At 38.5% G+C, this 15,928-nt stretch overlaps 1 protein-coding gene and 1 long non-coding RNA gene across 3 annotated transcripts; one reads left to right on the forward strand and one right to left on the reverse strand.

Annotated features, from left to right (window-relative positions):
* Positions 1–4,418: 4,418 nt before the first annotated feature.
* On the forward strand, positions 4,419–6,490 carry LOC124378455. The gene is made up of 3 exons (XR_006924213.1): positions 4,419–4,646; positions 5,584–5,659; positions 6,113–6,490. It is a non-coding gene; the product is annotated as an uncharacterized LOC124378455 (long non-coding RNA).
* Positions 6,491–8,641: 2,151 nt separating this feature from the next.
* On the reverse strand, positions 8,642–15,543 carry ccsapa (centriole, cilia and spindle-associated protein a). Of its 2 annotated transcripts, none has more exons than XM_046838117.1 (5): positions 15,351–15,543; positions 14,627–14,961; positions 12,357–12,655; positions 9,767–9,942; positions 8,642–9,660 (listed from the first exon to the last, which is right to left on the reverse strand). In XM_046838117.1, exons 2-5 carry the CDS (start codon positions 14,952–14,954, stop codon positions 9,600–9,602), a joined length of 864 nt encoding a protein of 287 aa, XP_046694073.1. In that variant the 5' UTR covers positions 14,955–14,961; positions 15,351–15,543; the 3' UTR covers positions 8,642–9,599. The 2 variants fall into 2 exon arrangements, with proteins under 2 accessions (XP_046694073.1, XP_046694074.1); XM_046838118.1 differs by lacking the exon at positions 15,351–15,543 and adding an exon at positions 15,076–15,322.
* Between the last annotated feature and the right edge of the window lie 385 nt (positions 15,544–15,928).

Below are 15,928 nucleotides of genomic sequence, written 5' to 3' on the forward strand. Positions count from 1 at the left end.
ACACCAGAGTTCCTATGTGAAGTGTTCTCACTTTCCCCGTCTCCCATCAACCCCTGTTCTGAGTCTGGCACTCGTTTGCACTGGCTGGCGTGAATCCACGTGGCTCTCTCTGCGACATTCACAGCAGTCTGAGTTGTCAGGAGCACCTGGAAAGGTCCCAGCCACCGTTTGGTGTTCCCGCTCTTTCTTCTGAAGTACTTCACCACTTCACTTCACCCGGTCTCCCGATTTCAGGTTATGTAGAGGCGCCTGCGCCTGGTCCAGGAAGCGCCTCCTTCACCTGTTTGTGGGCGACAGACAAAACAGAGGACGGTCTGATATTAAGTGGATATTAAGTTTTGCACTTGTGGTAATCAGATTTTGGCATAATATGAACCAGTGATCTTTAATTAAACCCACGTTTTCTTTGTGCCCACAATTCCTAAGGAACTGTCTGTAACCGTGAGCCATCAATTGACATTTTGGTAAAAACACGGTCTAATGAACGACACATTTGGTAGAATAATTCCTATCTAGTGGGATCATTTCCACGACCCCCTCGTAACTGGAACAATCCAGTTGAAGGAGATTGTGTAAGTGTTTGATCTTTAAAAACTGTATGATCATCATGTGAAAATGTTGAAGGCCTTCTTTTAATATGAGTTAAATGGTGTTGAAGTATCGAAAAGAAGCCATGTTGGTTCATTAGGATTATTTACTGCTTGCACAAACTGGAGAGGATAGCTCAATTGTTTTAGGCATTGGTTTATCTATCAGCAGGTCCCCACAAGGTTGTTGGTTCAAACCCTGCCACAGCCAAGGTAACAATTTAAGTTATTTTTTTAAATCTAATAGTTTATCTACTTTGTGATATTAGACTGTAAATCTATTTGATAATAAAAAAAAATACCTGTTTAAAACATTGCTTTATTTCTTTGTCTTTTTTGAAAGACTTGTTTGGCCTTCTTTTAATGAGTTACATGGTGTTGAAGTATGGAAAGGAATCAATGTTGGTTCATTAGGCTTATTGACTGCTTGCACCAACGGGAGAGGATAACTCAATTGGTTAAGGCATTGGTTTGTCTTTCAGCAGGTCCCCACAAGGTTGTGGGTTCAAACCCTGCCACAGCCAAGATAACAGTTTAATTTCTTGTTTTAAATCTAATAGTTTATGTACTTTGTGATATTAGACTGTAAATCTATTTGATAATTAAAAAGACCTGTTTAAAAGATATAAAAAAAAATTTCATTGGCTGTACCAGGGTTTGAACCCACAAACTTGTGGGGACGTGCTGATCGGTAAACCAGTGCTATACCCACTGAGCTATCACCTCACAGTTAAGTCAGTAAGCCTAATGAACCAACATGGCTTCTTTTCCATACTTCAACGCCATGTAACTCATATTAAAAGAAGGCCAAAGAAGTGTTTCAAAAAGACAAAGAAAGAAAGCAATCTTTTAAACAGGTCTTTTTAATTATCAAATAGATTTACAGTTTAATGTCACAAAGTAGACAAACTATTAGATTTAAAAAAAAGAAATTTAATTGTTACCTTGGCCATGGCAGGGTTTGAACCCACAACCTTGTGGGGACCCTGCTGATAGATTAACTATTGCCTTAACCTATTAAGCTATCCTGTCCCCTTGGTGCAAGCAGTCAATAAGCCTAATGAACCAACATGGCTTCTTTTCCATACTTCAACACCATGTAACTCATATTAAAAGAAGGCCAAACAAGTCTTTCAAAAAAAGACAAAGAAATAAAGCAATCTTTTAAACAGGTCTTTTTAATGATCAAATAGATTTACAGTTTAATATCACAAAGTAGATAAACTATTAGATTAATATATTAAACAAAAAACATTTCATTGGCTGTGCCAGGGCTTGAACCCACAACCTCCTGGGTAACTGCTGATCGGTAAACCAATGCCTTACCAACTGAGCTATCCTATCCTAATTTTGCAAGCAGTCAAAAAGCCTAACGAACCAACATGGGTTCTTTTCCATACTTCAACACCATGAAACTCATTAAAAGAAGGCCAAACAAGTATTTCAAAAAAGACAAAGAAATAAAGCAATCTTTTAAACAGGTCTTTTTAATTATCAAATAGATTTACAGTTTATTGTCACAAAGTAGATAAACTATTAGATTTATAAAAAAAAAGAAAAATTTTCATTGGCTGTGCCAAAGTTTGAACACACAACCTTGCGAGAACGTGCTGATCGGTAAACCAGAACTATACCCACTGAGCTATCAACTCGCAGTTGACCAAGCAGTCAATAAGCCTAATGAACCAACATGGCTTCTTTTCCATACTTCAACACCATGTAACTCATATTAAAAGAAGGCCAAACAAGTCTTTCAAAAAAAGACAAAGAAATAAAGCAATCTTTTAAACAGGTATTTTTAATTAACAAATAGATTTACAATTTAATATCACAAAGTAGATAAACTATTAGATTTAAAAAAAGAAATTAAATTGTTACCTTGGCTGTGGCTGAACCCACAACCTTGTGGGGATCTGTTGATAGATAAACCAATGCCTTAACCGATTGAGTTATCCTCTCCTGTTTGTGCAAGCAGTCAATAAGCCTAATGAACCAACATGGCTTCTTTTCCATACTTTAACACCATGTAACTCATATTAAAAGAAGGCCAAACAGGTCTTTCAAAGAAAGACAAAGAAAGAAAGCAATCTTTTAAACAGGTCTTTTTAATTATCAAATAGATTTACAGTTTAATATCACAAAGTAGATAAACTATTAGATTTATATAAAAAAAAAAAATTAATTGGCTGTGCCAGGGTTTGAATCCACAACCTCAAGGGTAACTGCTGATCGATAAACCAATGCCTTACCCACTGAGCTATCCTATCCCGGATTTGCATGCAAAAATTTGCCAGGGTTTGAACCCACAACCTCATGGGTAACTGCTGATCGATAAACCAATGCCTTACCCACTGAGCTATCCTATCCCGGATTTGCATGCAAAAATTTGCCAGGGTTTGAACCCACAACCTCATGGGTAACTGCTGATCGGTAAACCAATGCCTTACCAACATGGCTTCTTTTCCATACGTCAACACCATGTAACTCATATTAAAAGAAGGGCAAACAAGTCTTTCAAAAAGACAAAGAAATAAAGCAATCTTTTAAACATTATTATCAAATAGATTTACAGTTTAAAGTCACAAAGTAGACAAACTATTAGATGTGTGTGTGTGTGTGTGTGTGTGTGTGTGTGTGTGTGTGTGTGTGTGTGTTTAATCATTTTAAAGAGGGGACATTTTTAGGTACAAAAGTAAAAAAAAAGTTTTAGGTACATATCCAGTGCTAATGGAAGAGTTTTTTATTTTTTACACAAATAAGGTTTATTTTTTTATTTTACACAAAAAAAAACAGGTTTAAGTGCTTCTGTGATTATAATTTTAAGAAACTTGTAGGAAAGGGATCTAGAAAACTTTATTTCCTGTTAATTTTGCTACAGTGGTGAATAAAAATCTAGGCTTATGCTTGTTATTTTCTATGAGGGTAAAGAAATATGCTGATCAGCAGCACTAAGAGCTGTTCTATAACTCAGGAGGCTCTTTGTCCATGCTGTTTAAAATACTGTCAGTTTAGTTGAATGCCATTTACGTTCTAATTTTCGAGTGGTCAGTTTTAAGGTGCACTAAAACTCGCTGCTGTAGTTCACATGAACTTGCGCTTAACACAGTAACGTGGCGAGCTACTTACACTATGACTGAGGCAGATTTTAAAAGAGATAAGGTAACTTCAGACTGTGGAAATATGACTTCATTTCTTATATCTAATCTAAAAGTTAGTATTAATTAAAAGTTAATTTAATAATTAAAAGTGTGTCACCTCTATGAGTGGGTCCAATTACATTCAGAATAATTCCTTCTGAATCTAGAATGGACACAACTGCTGTTCTTAAAGAGTCTTCCTGATTATTAAAATGAATATTAAAGTCACCAAGCTTTTGCCATTTGTAAATAATGCAAACGCTTGATTGCTGTTGTTGCTGCTAAAGGTGGCCCAACCAGTTATTAGGTTTAGGGGGCAAACACTTTTTCACACAGGGCCATGTAGTTTTGGATTTTGTTTTCCCTCAATAGTAAAAACCTTAATTTAAAAACTGTATGTTGTGTTCAATTGTGTTATATTTTACTAATATTTAATTTAGTTTGATGACAAACCTTAAAGTGTGACAAACATGCAAAAAAATAATAAATAAGCAATGTACCTTATGTCACACCTGTCAGGAATCCCCCTGCCACGCCCCCTTCGGTGGCTGTCATACCTTGGTGCTTCAGGGAAAGCCCTGCTCCTTCGCTCATGCGTGCCCCGCCCACATTGAGCTCATCGCAATCGGGCTTCACTGAGAACAGCTGAGACGCATTTCAATCGCTCATCACACCGCCTATTAAAACCCCACTTCACCTACACTCTTGGTCCGTTATTGTATGTTCATGTGTGTCTATGCACGGTCATGGTGGTATGCGGCTCCCTCCCGGACTCCTCGCGCTCTCCACGGCAGCATTTACCTTCCCCAGCGCACCTCGGACTACCAACGCTTCTCCGTCGCTGCCTCCGCGCCGCGCTTCCTCCATAACGCACCGTGGATATTATTTACGGACTGGCTTTTTCCGGATTATCCCGATCTCTGTGGGTATTTTGTGTTGGCTCTGCCTTTTTTTTTTTTAATAAACACGTTTGCTTATATTCCGGCTTCCGCCTCCATATCCGCCGCGTAACACGCCACTGTATATATACACACATTAGTAGCCAATTATTTACACTCCTACAGTAATAAGAAATTTGTGGAGCCCAAAAAGTTTTGCTTGTCTAATTTGCAACATGCCCAACATAATTTTGCATCATAATGAATAAGGAAAACATCCTATTTTTAATTTTATAAAGTCACACATTTACTGTTTTTGCCCAGCGAACTGTTTTTTTTTTTTTTTTTTTTTCCTTTTGGGTTTCCATGGTGACACCTTAAATCGGTGTGCGAGCGCATTAACTTTGTTACCGATTTGATGTGGATTAACACTCACTGATAACAGGTGTTTTAGAACCGACATACCAACAGTACACAAGTTTGGGCCAAATCTGATGTTATTTCTCGTAAATCTGACTCAATGTTTCGCAATCCAGGAGTCATTTCTCACATTTATTTTAACAACAAGCGGTATCTGGAACAATCAGTTCTGCTCCTGCTATAATGTCACGATGCTTCATGTGTACATGGCAGACAGGAGTTCAGACTACAAAGGCTGCGTCTGCTCTGTAAACACAAACCAGGTTTGAAATGAAAAGGGCCAATAAAACATGACCATCACATCATCAGGTGTGATACAGGCCTGTCTAACGTTAATGTCTCCCCGTTTTACTGCATTTAAAATGTAGCAAGGTAAAACATGAAATCCAAACTATTCAGCAGATTGTGATTGTGTAACGTAATGTGAAATGAATGTGTATGGTATCAGAGTGAACAAGAACTGATTGTTGTGACTTTTCAATATTAGTACAACTACATACTGCATCACTGTATACACACAGCTTGTGTATTTACTGGACTCTTGTTAATGTACTATTACAGGATGGACGACCTTTTCAGCTTCCTGAGGGAGAGAAATGTTCCTGAGTCCACCATAAATAAAATGATTTATGATAAGGTAATCAGCATTCATGAATGCAGTGCAGATTATTCACACTTTTGTACACTGAACAAAAAGAGGAATATGAGAGTATAACAGTTGATGGATACTGATAAGTGAGCACTAGTTTTACACTACACTACTTATGGGCAATGCCATCTGAAACCAAGCAGGTTATAAAGCAGGTGTGGGAGAATCAGTCAGTTTTACTTTTATACTTATGGATAAATATGAAGTTTGTATCCTTAATTCCGTGTATTTTATCATAGAAAATCTTTATAAAATGGTATCTACAATGGTATGAAATATGTATGCATATTTGTTTATCTTTAACGCTTTACATTTTCACTTACTATTTGGAAAGTACTATGGTAAAATTTTAAAGGTGTAACAGTACACTGTACCCAAGTCTTGTTTTATGTGTTTTTTTTTTTTTTTTTTTAAAACTTGTTTTATACCAATGTCTTGCAGTTAATGACAGATGAGGAGCTGAGGAACTGTTTGTCTTCTCATAGAGAGACTGGTTGGCAGCAATGGGGTTTTGCAGGAGGCAGGAAGATACGCCAAGCTCTAGGGCAAAAGTGTAACGCTTACAGAGCTCGGACATACACTTCATACGGCTCCTCGTCTTGTATGGTGAAGTCGGTTCCAATGAGCTGCAGTCTGCACGGGATTTCATGGTGTTGGATTATGGAATAATTCTCCAACCTTCCCCTCCACAGAACTTTCTTCCTCTCAATCACTGTCCAATTCTTGTGTGCTTTTTCACATTATCTAGTTTGTAGAATATAAACAAATAGAACATGCATGCATCTGAAAAATAAAATACTCTTTTTCCCACACTTTAAACAGACACTTTCATGTAAATTGTTTAATAAGTAAATGAATGGTCCATAGTGCACAAAAGTTTGAAGACCCCTGCTCTCCACACATCTGGGCTCCCATGATAAATGTACGTTAAAAACAAACCAACAACATAAAGTTGCTTGCACATGATTTTTAATAATGCCAACGCTCCAAAGCGAGTTTATTCCCAGACAAAAATAGATCTTGCTTTGTATCATTTTTCATCAATACAATACAATGTTTAAAAGTGTAAACTTCGTTGCAAAATCAACATGTCGATCGTAAGAATACATTTCATCGATAATATAAATTACATTCTCAATATAGTCATTTTTTTATAGTATTCAATTTAGGTGTAGTATTCGTTTAATTATTTTTTTCAAGCACAAAAAAAAACCGAACCTCAAACAAGCAAACTTTAAATACAAACCAGATAAAAAAGAGAAAATAAGATGATGATGAAAAAGAAAGATGTCCTGATGCATATGAATTAGTGTAGTATGTATGGATGGGCAATATGATATAATATTGATATGAGCAAAAAGGATCATAATATCAATATTATATCATATTGCCCATCCTTACATTTAATTTATTAGTAACTTTACAATATCATTTCAAAACAAATTTCAAATTGAAAACACCTGATTTGATCTTGATCTTAAACGTTATTTCCCTCATTATTCACACAGCTTTAGGTTCAATCCCGCCATACTGCTCAGCATCATAAAGCTCCATCTCAGTCGTGGCTCATGGGTCCTTTGACACCATATATATATATATATATATATATATATATATATATATATATATATATATATATATATATATATATATATATATATATATAAAATTGTATATTAATGCAAGGTTCATTTTGCCTATTCCACTGTGTACTTTAACACTAATATCATAATATCATGTTGCAGCATGCATCACTAATGAGAGTAAAGCTGCCTATTCCTTCGTCTAACACCACATGAAGCCCAATGTGGCATGAACACCTTCACAACCATCGCCATGCCATCAAATAAGTCGTCATTTACGTTTTGAACCACACGTACAAAATAATAGATCTATTTAACAATCCTATGAAAAAACTAAATCCATTTGCAGGGGCGTAACCAGGCAGAGGGGGGCGTAGGAAGGTCCAAAAAAAGAAGGAAAGAGAAAACGAATGAAGAATAAAACCTGAGTCATTTTGCCAGACAGGATTTTTCAGGCATATACCAAACTTTTACCACAAATTTTGGTGGAAAATTTTACAGGATGTCTTTGGATGCAGCATGATATTTTCCTATCATTTGACTTCATTTGGAGACCCAATACTGTTTCAGCATGATAATGCCCCTGTGCACAAAACCAGCTCCATGAAGATACACTTTATATGGGTTAGAAGATGTGGAAAATCTCCTGTTATAGAGCTTTAATTTTTCATGCTGACTGCATTTCAGGTCTCCTCACCTCACCTACATCTGTACCTTACTTTACTAACACACTTGTGGCTGAATGAAGTCTCACACAAATCAACACAAAATACAGTGAAACATCTTCCCAAATAAGTTCAAGTTATTATAAGAGAAAATACAAAATAAATGAGGAATAGGATGTTTCAAAAAATATCTTGTGGACAACTGACTCCAAGATTGCAATTTTTTGGAACATCCTATACCTCAATTATTTTCCATTTTCCAACAACAGATTGTCTTACTTATTAAACTAAGTAACATTTACTGGCTACAGTGGCTAATAATCATTTGGAAATCTTATTTTGCATTACATAAATGCTTCCTTTGAATGCTAGTAGCTAGTGAGATAGCTAGTTAACCTAAAACCTGGTGTTCAAAACTGCCTTGCTAGCCAAAAAAAAACCCCATGTGCAGTACGCTGGCTATGCCCTGATACAACTACAATCCATTATGTGTCTTTTAAACATAACACTTTTTAAAAATTTATATTTCATTTCAATTTCACAAAATTAATTTAAAGTTTAACGCAACCCTGCATCACAAACACACTCCCCGATGCTGCCTGACACAAACATTACAACAGAGAGTTGCTGTTTTAAAACATTCAGAACAACTTAAATGAAATCACATGAGGAAAATGAAATCACTTCATGCATTCAACAAACTCGTTTCGGTCACACAGATCTCAATTCTGATCTACTCAGTGCTTTACTTTGTGTTGCTATTGAATAATCCACCGATACACAACACGCTAGAGGTTTGGACAAACCACAAACAATCACAAGACTTTTTTAAATAATAATCGGAATAGTGAAATTATTGGATGTGGGAATTTTCTTTCTTTTTTCCTGGTTAGCGATAAAACATGGCGAGTCACGAATATAAGCTGATTAGAGTATCAGAAGTGTAACGTTACTGTCCCACTTCTAGTCAACATTTTAATAAAATATATTATATAAAATTATTTTTAATATATGTTTTTTCTCTTTTTCTTTTACTTTAATCTTTGATCTTTTACTGTGAACTACTGCAAACAAACAATTTCCCTAAGGGGTCAATAAAGTGTTCAGATTCAGATTTTTGAAAATGATCACTAGAGACATACAAACTTACAGATCTTTATAAAAGGAATATTATTAAAAAACTTTAGGTTACGTTTTGGTCAAATGAAAGCTTTTAAAATGTTCCCTGATGCTGGTTTGAGATCTAGACGTGTAACCTGTGATATCCTCTTCACCCGTTTCATTCTTAAACAAAAGCCAAGAATAGACTTCCATCCAAGATAAATGTTCTTGTTCCTTTTTGAGACATGCTGTGTAAGGGACTGTAGCGTTAGAAGTGTCCAGGTTTTGCCACAGGAATTTGTTTCTTTATCAGGTTCCTGCTAGCAAAGCTAACAGAGCAAACCAGAGGTCGTAGTAAAGGAGCAAATCTGTTATCATATGTTGTCGTTTGAACAAATCTTTCCACACAGATCTGTTTTAAATACACACCCTGCTCATCGAAGGTTGGATCAAGAACTCCTGTGGGTATTCGAACTGTCCTTTTCCTCAATTCCTCTGTGTGAACGTGGGCAGTGAAAGTCGATGTTCGAGACGCAATGTTTATAACACAACAAAGCGTTATGTGTCCTGAGTTTCAGGCTATATGTACAACGGAAGCCTTTTCGAGTCATCGTGGTCTGGACCATGATTGAGGCAACAGCTGAAACATAAAAATCCTTTGTCATGTCAGTCATGAATCCGTCTATTTAAATTCTATAGTTGTTCATGCAATTTTACTCCGTTTTTTTTTTTGTTCGTTTTTTTACCTCATTCTAGCCGAGAAACAGCGCATGTACTCAGTAGTCCAGCGATCATCCGCTGTAGAAAGCTCAGACCCTTGCAACTTCTCCAGATCAGCCGATCTCGCTCGCCGGCGCTCCGAAACCTTTCCACATTTTTCAGAATCACGCCGCGTCTGCACCGTGACGTCGTCCAAGTGGATCTGAGCAGGAACAAGAAACAAACATAAACTCATTCAACTGGTATTTAATTTTATATGCAGTGACTTCTTTAAGGTGGTATCACCAGGTTTTGAGACTAATGCTGCTACCTGGTGCTGTTCTGGCCAGATTCGCCAGATGTTTACGGTATCTTAGTTCTCCCAGAATTACTCTGGACTACAGCAATCAAACCACACACACACACTCACAGAGGCTATTTAAAAGACTTTCATTAAGTGTCTCGTTGTAAAATATACGCTGTTTGCTCACACTTTCGGTTTATAATAAACCCTCAAAATCCAATGCTTTAACCACTGAGATACCACTTCCTCTGTACTCTATTTGAGTATTGATTATGTAAACTTGTGTATATCTGCAGCAGCATTGTATGTACGTATTAGAGATGTGCATCTCTATAAACTGAGGCCGATGCGTTACATTAAAGATGCACATAAAGCAGCTATTGATTCGATATGATACAATTCAACACGTGGTTTAATGGGAAAAAATACGATGCTAGGCAATTCAATACGGTACTTATAGTTCACTTTTATTTCTTTGGTTCAGACAGTCAGCAAATCATCAATTTATTTAAGTGCCTTCTGACTTCTAACGCATGGCCTTTTCATGCCCCCTACAGCTCTACCTCTGCCATGTTAATCTGTATTCTATGTGACTCTCAGGACACGCCTCGGTCTCCATAGTGTTGTGATACGTCATGTTCACGTAGCTGCCGTGGTGCTGAGAGAAACAGTTTAGCGAGGAGAAATCAGTCTACATACAGTATCAATTATTATTTACTTTCTAAAAAATAAAAGTATGAATCTTACCATCCCTACTGTGTACAAATATTGCATCTGATCCACAATACCCAGAATCCTGTGCAGCTCTAGACAGAACTTTCTGCAGCCGCAGGTGAAACTTCTTTACGTTGTACTAATTAGGTGATTGGAACACCTTAGATACCCAAGTCGTGCTGAATAATTCAGAAACGTCTGGCGCGTAGAACTGCGATATCCAGTACATGTGGTACCTCTTGAACTTTGTAAAGTGACCCTTCACCTCAGAAGTGATTCAGACACGGGGCGGTGCTTGTGAATTTACGTTTCCTCTGAAACGTCATTGGGTCTTTAATCCCTTTTCATATACAGTGGGGCAGTATAAAGTAAAAAGTATAAAGTCAGCCACCAATTGTGCAAGTTCTCCCACTTAAAAAGATAGGAGAGGCCTGTAATTTTCATCATAGGTACACTTATGAGACAAAATGAGAAAAAAAATCCAAAAAATCACATTGTCTGATTTTTAAAGAATTTATTAGCAAATTATGGTGGAAAATTAGTATTTGGTCACCAACAAAAAAGCAAGATTTCTGGCTACCAAAGGCTACCATCAGTAACACACTACGGCGCCAGGGACTCAAATCCTGCAGTGCCAGACGTGTCCCCCTGCTTAAGCCAGTACATGTCCGGGCCCATCTGAGGTTTGCTAGAGAGCATTTGGATGATCCAGAAGAGGATTGGGAGTATGTCATATGGTCAGATGAAATCAAAATAGAACTTTTTGGTATTTGGTGGAGAAAGAATGCTAAGTTGCATCCAAAGAACACCATACCTACTGTGAAGCATGGGGGTGGAAACATCATGCTTTGGGGCTGATTTTCTGCAAAGGGACCAAGACACCTGATCCGTGTAAAGGAAAGAATGAATGGGGCCATGTATCGTGAGATTTTGAGTGAAAACCTCCTTCCATCAGCAAGGGCATTAAAGATAAAACGTGGCTGGGTCTTGAAAGAGTGGGCAATGAAGAAGTGGCTTCATAAAAAGGTCCTGGAGTGGCCTAGCCAGTCTCCAGGTCTCAACCCCATAGAAAATCATTAGAGGGGGGTTAAAAATCCGTGTTGGCCAGCGACAGCCCCAAAACATCACTGCTCTAGAGGAGATCTGCATGGAGGAATGGGCCGAACTATCGGCAACAGTGTGTAAAAACCTTCTGGAGACTTACAGAAAACGTTTGATCTCTGTCATTGCCAACAAAGGGTATACAACAAAGTATTGAGATTAACTTTTGTTATTGATTAAATACTTATTTTCCACCATAATTTGCAAATAAATTCAGACAATGTGATTTTCTGGATTTCTTTTGGAACTCTCATAGTTGAAGTGTACCTATGATGAAAATTACAGGCCTCTCTCATCTTTTTAAGTGGGAGAACTTGCACAATTGGTGGCTGACTAAATACTTTTTTGCCCCACTGTATCTCTACTTTTTATATACTTTCACATTTCTTTGCTGCTGTAACACAGAGATTTCCCTGCTTTAGGACTAATAAAGGTATATCTTATCTTATCTTAATTCTCAACCTTTTATCTGGTAAAAAAAAAAAACAGTTCCAAGCTTGAGAGCTTGTTATACTCACCTCTCCAGCAGATGCTGAGCCTTTCATGTTGAGCCTCCTCCGTTCCCTGGCTTCCATGCTCCTCTCGGCCCAGTCATAGCGGATATTTGGGCGTCTGTTATCGCGGTTGGAGGTCCTCTCTGTAGCGCCGGCCGGTGGCTGGCTCTTGGCTCGGGTCGGTTTTCTCAGCGTGGAGTCGGTGGACTCGTCCGTGTCAGGCTCAAGCTGAGGGAAACTGGGTTTGGACCGAGGAGCTCGGTGTCTCTGTCTCACCAGAAGCTCTGATGGACCGTTAGCTGTGACGTGGTGGTACCCGTTCTCTGAGGTTTAGCAGAAGACAAGTAGTTTATTTCAGGTTTTTTTTTTTTTTACCAAATTCATTCAGTTTGTCAAAAAAAATGAAGGGAAATATCAGGAATTGTATTCTTTCCTTCTTCCTAAAACAGGGGTGTCAAACTATAATTATATAACTATAACTAATAATTATATTTGGCCCGCAAGATCATATCAAATGTGTATTAGAGCTGGCCCGACAGTATATAGTGCATACACCGCTAATACTACAAATCCCAAAATGCTTTGTTAGCGTGTTGGTCAGTCGAGACCGCTGAAAAACTCTGAATTCTCTGAAAAGCGCTGAATTTACCCGGTGATTTGCCGTCTTTAAAGCCCAGAAATGCAGATTTGAACTGCTCAGTAATCCGTTTGTGGTTGATGTGGAAAGCGCATCAACCAACCTCCAAATGGAGCTGATTGAACTCCAGTGTAGAGACACGCTCAAGTTAAAGTACGACTCTGTGTGTGCTGCACAGTTTCCATGTTTCCTCCCCGACACACTGCACCAACTCCGTGCCCAAGCTGCTCAAACACTCTCTGTGTTCACCAGCACATATCTGTGTGTGTAACTGATCTCTTTAATGAAAATAATCAAAACACCACTCAGGAGTCTCACTGATGAACATCTTTACTCTATCCTGAGGATTTGCTCAGCTCAGTCCCTAACCCCAGACATGATGCAGGTATCTGGCTTCAACCAATCAGAGTAAATCAGAGTGTAGTAAACTGAGCTTGAATTAATGTTGTCTTTATGCACTTTTCCTACTCCAAGGCATAAACTGGTAACGGTTGAAAGATTGCTTTTTTAATTGAAGAATATTATTATTAATTTAGGTTGTTTTGTTGTTGGCCTGTGAAAAAAAAGATTTACATTATTAAGGAATTTAAAAGGCTATAGAGAGAGAGAGAGAGAGAGAGAGAGAGAGAGAGAGACATAATAAGAAACGAATACCACTGATGTGTTTTATTTTAAATTTAATTTCTCATGTGTTTATAATATTAAACTTTGGTTGTTCCAGATTCAATATTTATTCAAAACTAAAGTTTGTTTCCATATAAAAAGGTTCAACATTACACATCTGGAGAGACAGAAAACATGCACAATTGCAGTCAATTTTTCAATAAATATTCAGTTTGGCCCGCGACTTCATCCCAGTTTTTAATTTTGGCCCACTGTAAATTGAGTTTGACACCCCTGTCCTAAAACAATGAAGAATGAAACACATCCTGTTACACCATAAACAATATCATTTCAAAAAATCACCTTAAAGCATCCAGGTATTACCTCTACTGTTCTCACAAACCAGGACAAGGCTCTACTGAGGAGCAGATGCCTGGACACCTTAAAAACTGCAGGATGGATTTTTTTCTTTAGTCCCAATGGAGCACACGGCTTATTTTAAAGACCTAGACCCAGTTACGTTCAGGACAGGACGTCTAATATGTCTACTTTAATATCAATTCAGCCAGATAATCTAGAATAAACTTTATGGACGATTTTCATGAGCTTTTTGAACACAGACTTTTCGTGCTCTTATAATAAACTCCCATTCTTCTGGGAAGATGTTTCACTAGATTTTTGGGAGATTTGTATTTGTGTGATTGCATTCCATCACACGGGTGTAGGTAAAGGCAGGTACTGATGTAGGAGGCCTGGGGTGCACTCAGTGTCAAAGATTCAGCCCAATATGGTTTGACCTGCAACCCATTATACATAGAAAGCATATTTTCATGGAGCTGGAGTATTGTTCTAGAACAGGTTTGGGTCTCCTACATGACACGAAGGGGAAATTTCATACTACTGCATATAAAGACATCCGATATAATGGTGTACCTCCATGTTTGGAAAAGAACCACATTTGGGAGGAAACGTCGGATGTCCCTACACAATTTCCTCCATACAGTGTACTGTTGGAAAAAACAGGTGAGCTGGGATTGAGGTACCTGGTACCTACCTACAGGTAGTGAGTCGTGCACCGTGTTGTCCGTGTCCTGCTCGGCGTTGACCCTCGGCGTCCTGGCGCTCTCTGAGGAGGACGGCTGCGGGTTTGAGGAGTCCACCGCTCCTTTGATCTTAGGACTGGATCTTCCGCTGGAGTCCGAGCCACTGTCCCAGCCATCCCCGAACAGCGGCCGGTGTGTGTGCTCCATCAACCTGCGGCTCAGCCTGTACTTTACAGAGTCCTGGTAGCATTTGGAGAACGTCTCCCATTTGGGCTCGCGGAACTTCTTCATGTACTCTGTGCGGATCTTCTTCGTGGTCACGTCCCTGGGGCTCGCCATTATCGGGCTGCGCAGGCATAGGGAACAAGGGAACAGGTAAAGGTGAGCTCATGGAGAGGATCTAATTCGACACCGCAGTCCCGTGGACCCGTGCGCTCTCCATCAATTATTTATTCATTACCTTCTACATAATGCATCCACCACCCTCAGTTTCCATCCTCAGGGGGCAGTTTATAGGCATCTTACCACATGCACTTTTTTGCAGGAAACACCTTGTGAAGTACACATGCACGCATCATTTATTTATTATTAGGTTAGGAATAATAAAAATGTTCACTGATTTGATCTCCTTGGAGAACATGCTCCCTGGAGAACATGTGAAGAACCTGCAGAGTGCTGGATGTGTTTTCATTTCTGCAACACCTGTGCCGAGGTTGTAAACAACTTAGCTCTTACCTATCTGTCTCCAAGATCCGTGGTGAAGATTAAAAAAAAAAAAAACACAGCTCCACGTCACATCATCTTCTTCTTCTCGAGGATTCCTGCAAGGAGCAGGTTGAAGGAGCGGGGTAGGAAAACCAGGTCAGGGGTATTTACAGCCCCATCTTCGGAGGCTGCAGCAGGAGCAGCAGATGATGGAGGAGGAGGAGGAACATGTCGTGCCCAGGGTTGCGCATGCGCGAGGGCAGAGGAATCGGAACGTGAACGAGCGCCTTATTTTATTTATTTATTTATTTATTTATTTATTTATTTATTTATTTATTTAATCTCGCGTGAGCACGCATACGGTGGACCAGAAAAAACCCTGAGCATAAATAAAATAAATTCGTGCACGCGTTCAAACACAATATGGTCAAAAGTATTCGGACACCGACTGTGTTTTCACCCCACACATGCGTAATCCTTCACCAAACATAAACTGGAGGCTGTATAGGACATTTTAAACAAAGATTTTCCCTTTATTTAACTTTACTACATGATCCAAACCTGTTCCAGAATATCAATGCTCCTGTGTACAGTTACATGGAGATATG

The sequence above is a fragment of the Silurus meridionalis genome, chromosome 24, assembly GCF_014805685.1.
Source record: "Silurus meridionalis isolate SWU-2019-XX chromosome 24, ASM1480568v1, whole genome shotgun sequence".
NCBI lineage: Eukaryota > Metazoa > Chordata > Actinopteri > Siluriformes > Siluridae > Silurus > Silurus meridionalis.

Coding starts and splice junctions, on each gene's coding strand:
- ccsapa (XM_046838117.1), bottom strand. CDS start 14,954: ATGGCGAGCCCCAGGGACGTGACCACGAAGAAGATCCGCACAGAGTAC. Junction 9,943..12,356: donor GCTCAGCATCTGCTGGAGAG/GTGAGTATAACA, acceptor GTTCCTGCTCAG/ATCCACTTGGACGACGTCAC. Junction 9,661..9,766: donor TGTTTCTCGGCTAGAATGAG/GTAAAAAAACGA, acceptor TTTATGTTTCAG/CTGTTGCCTCAATCATGGTC.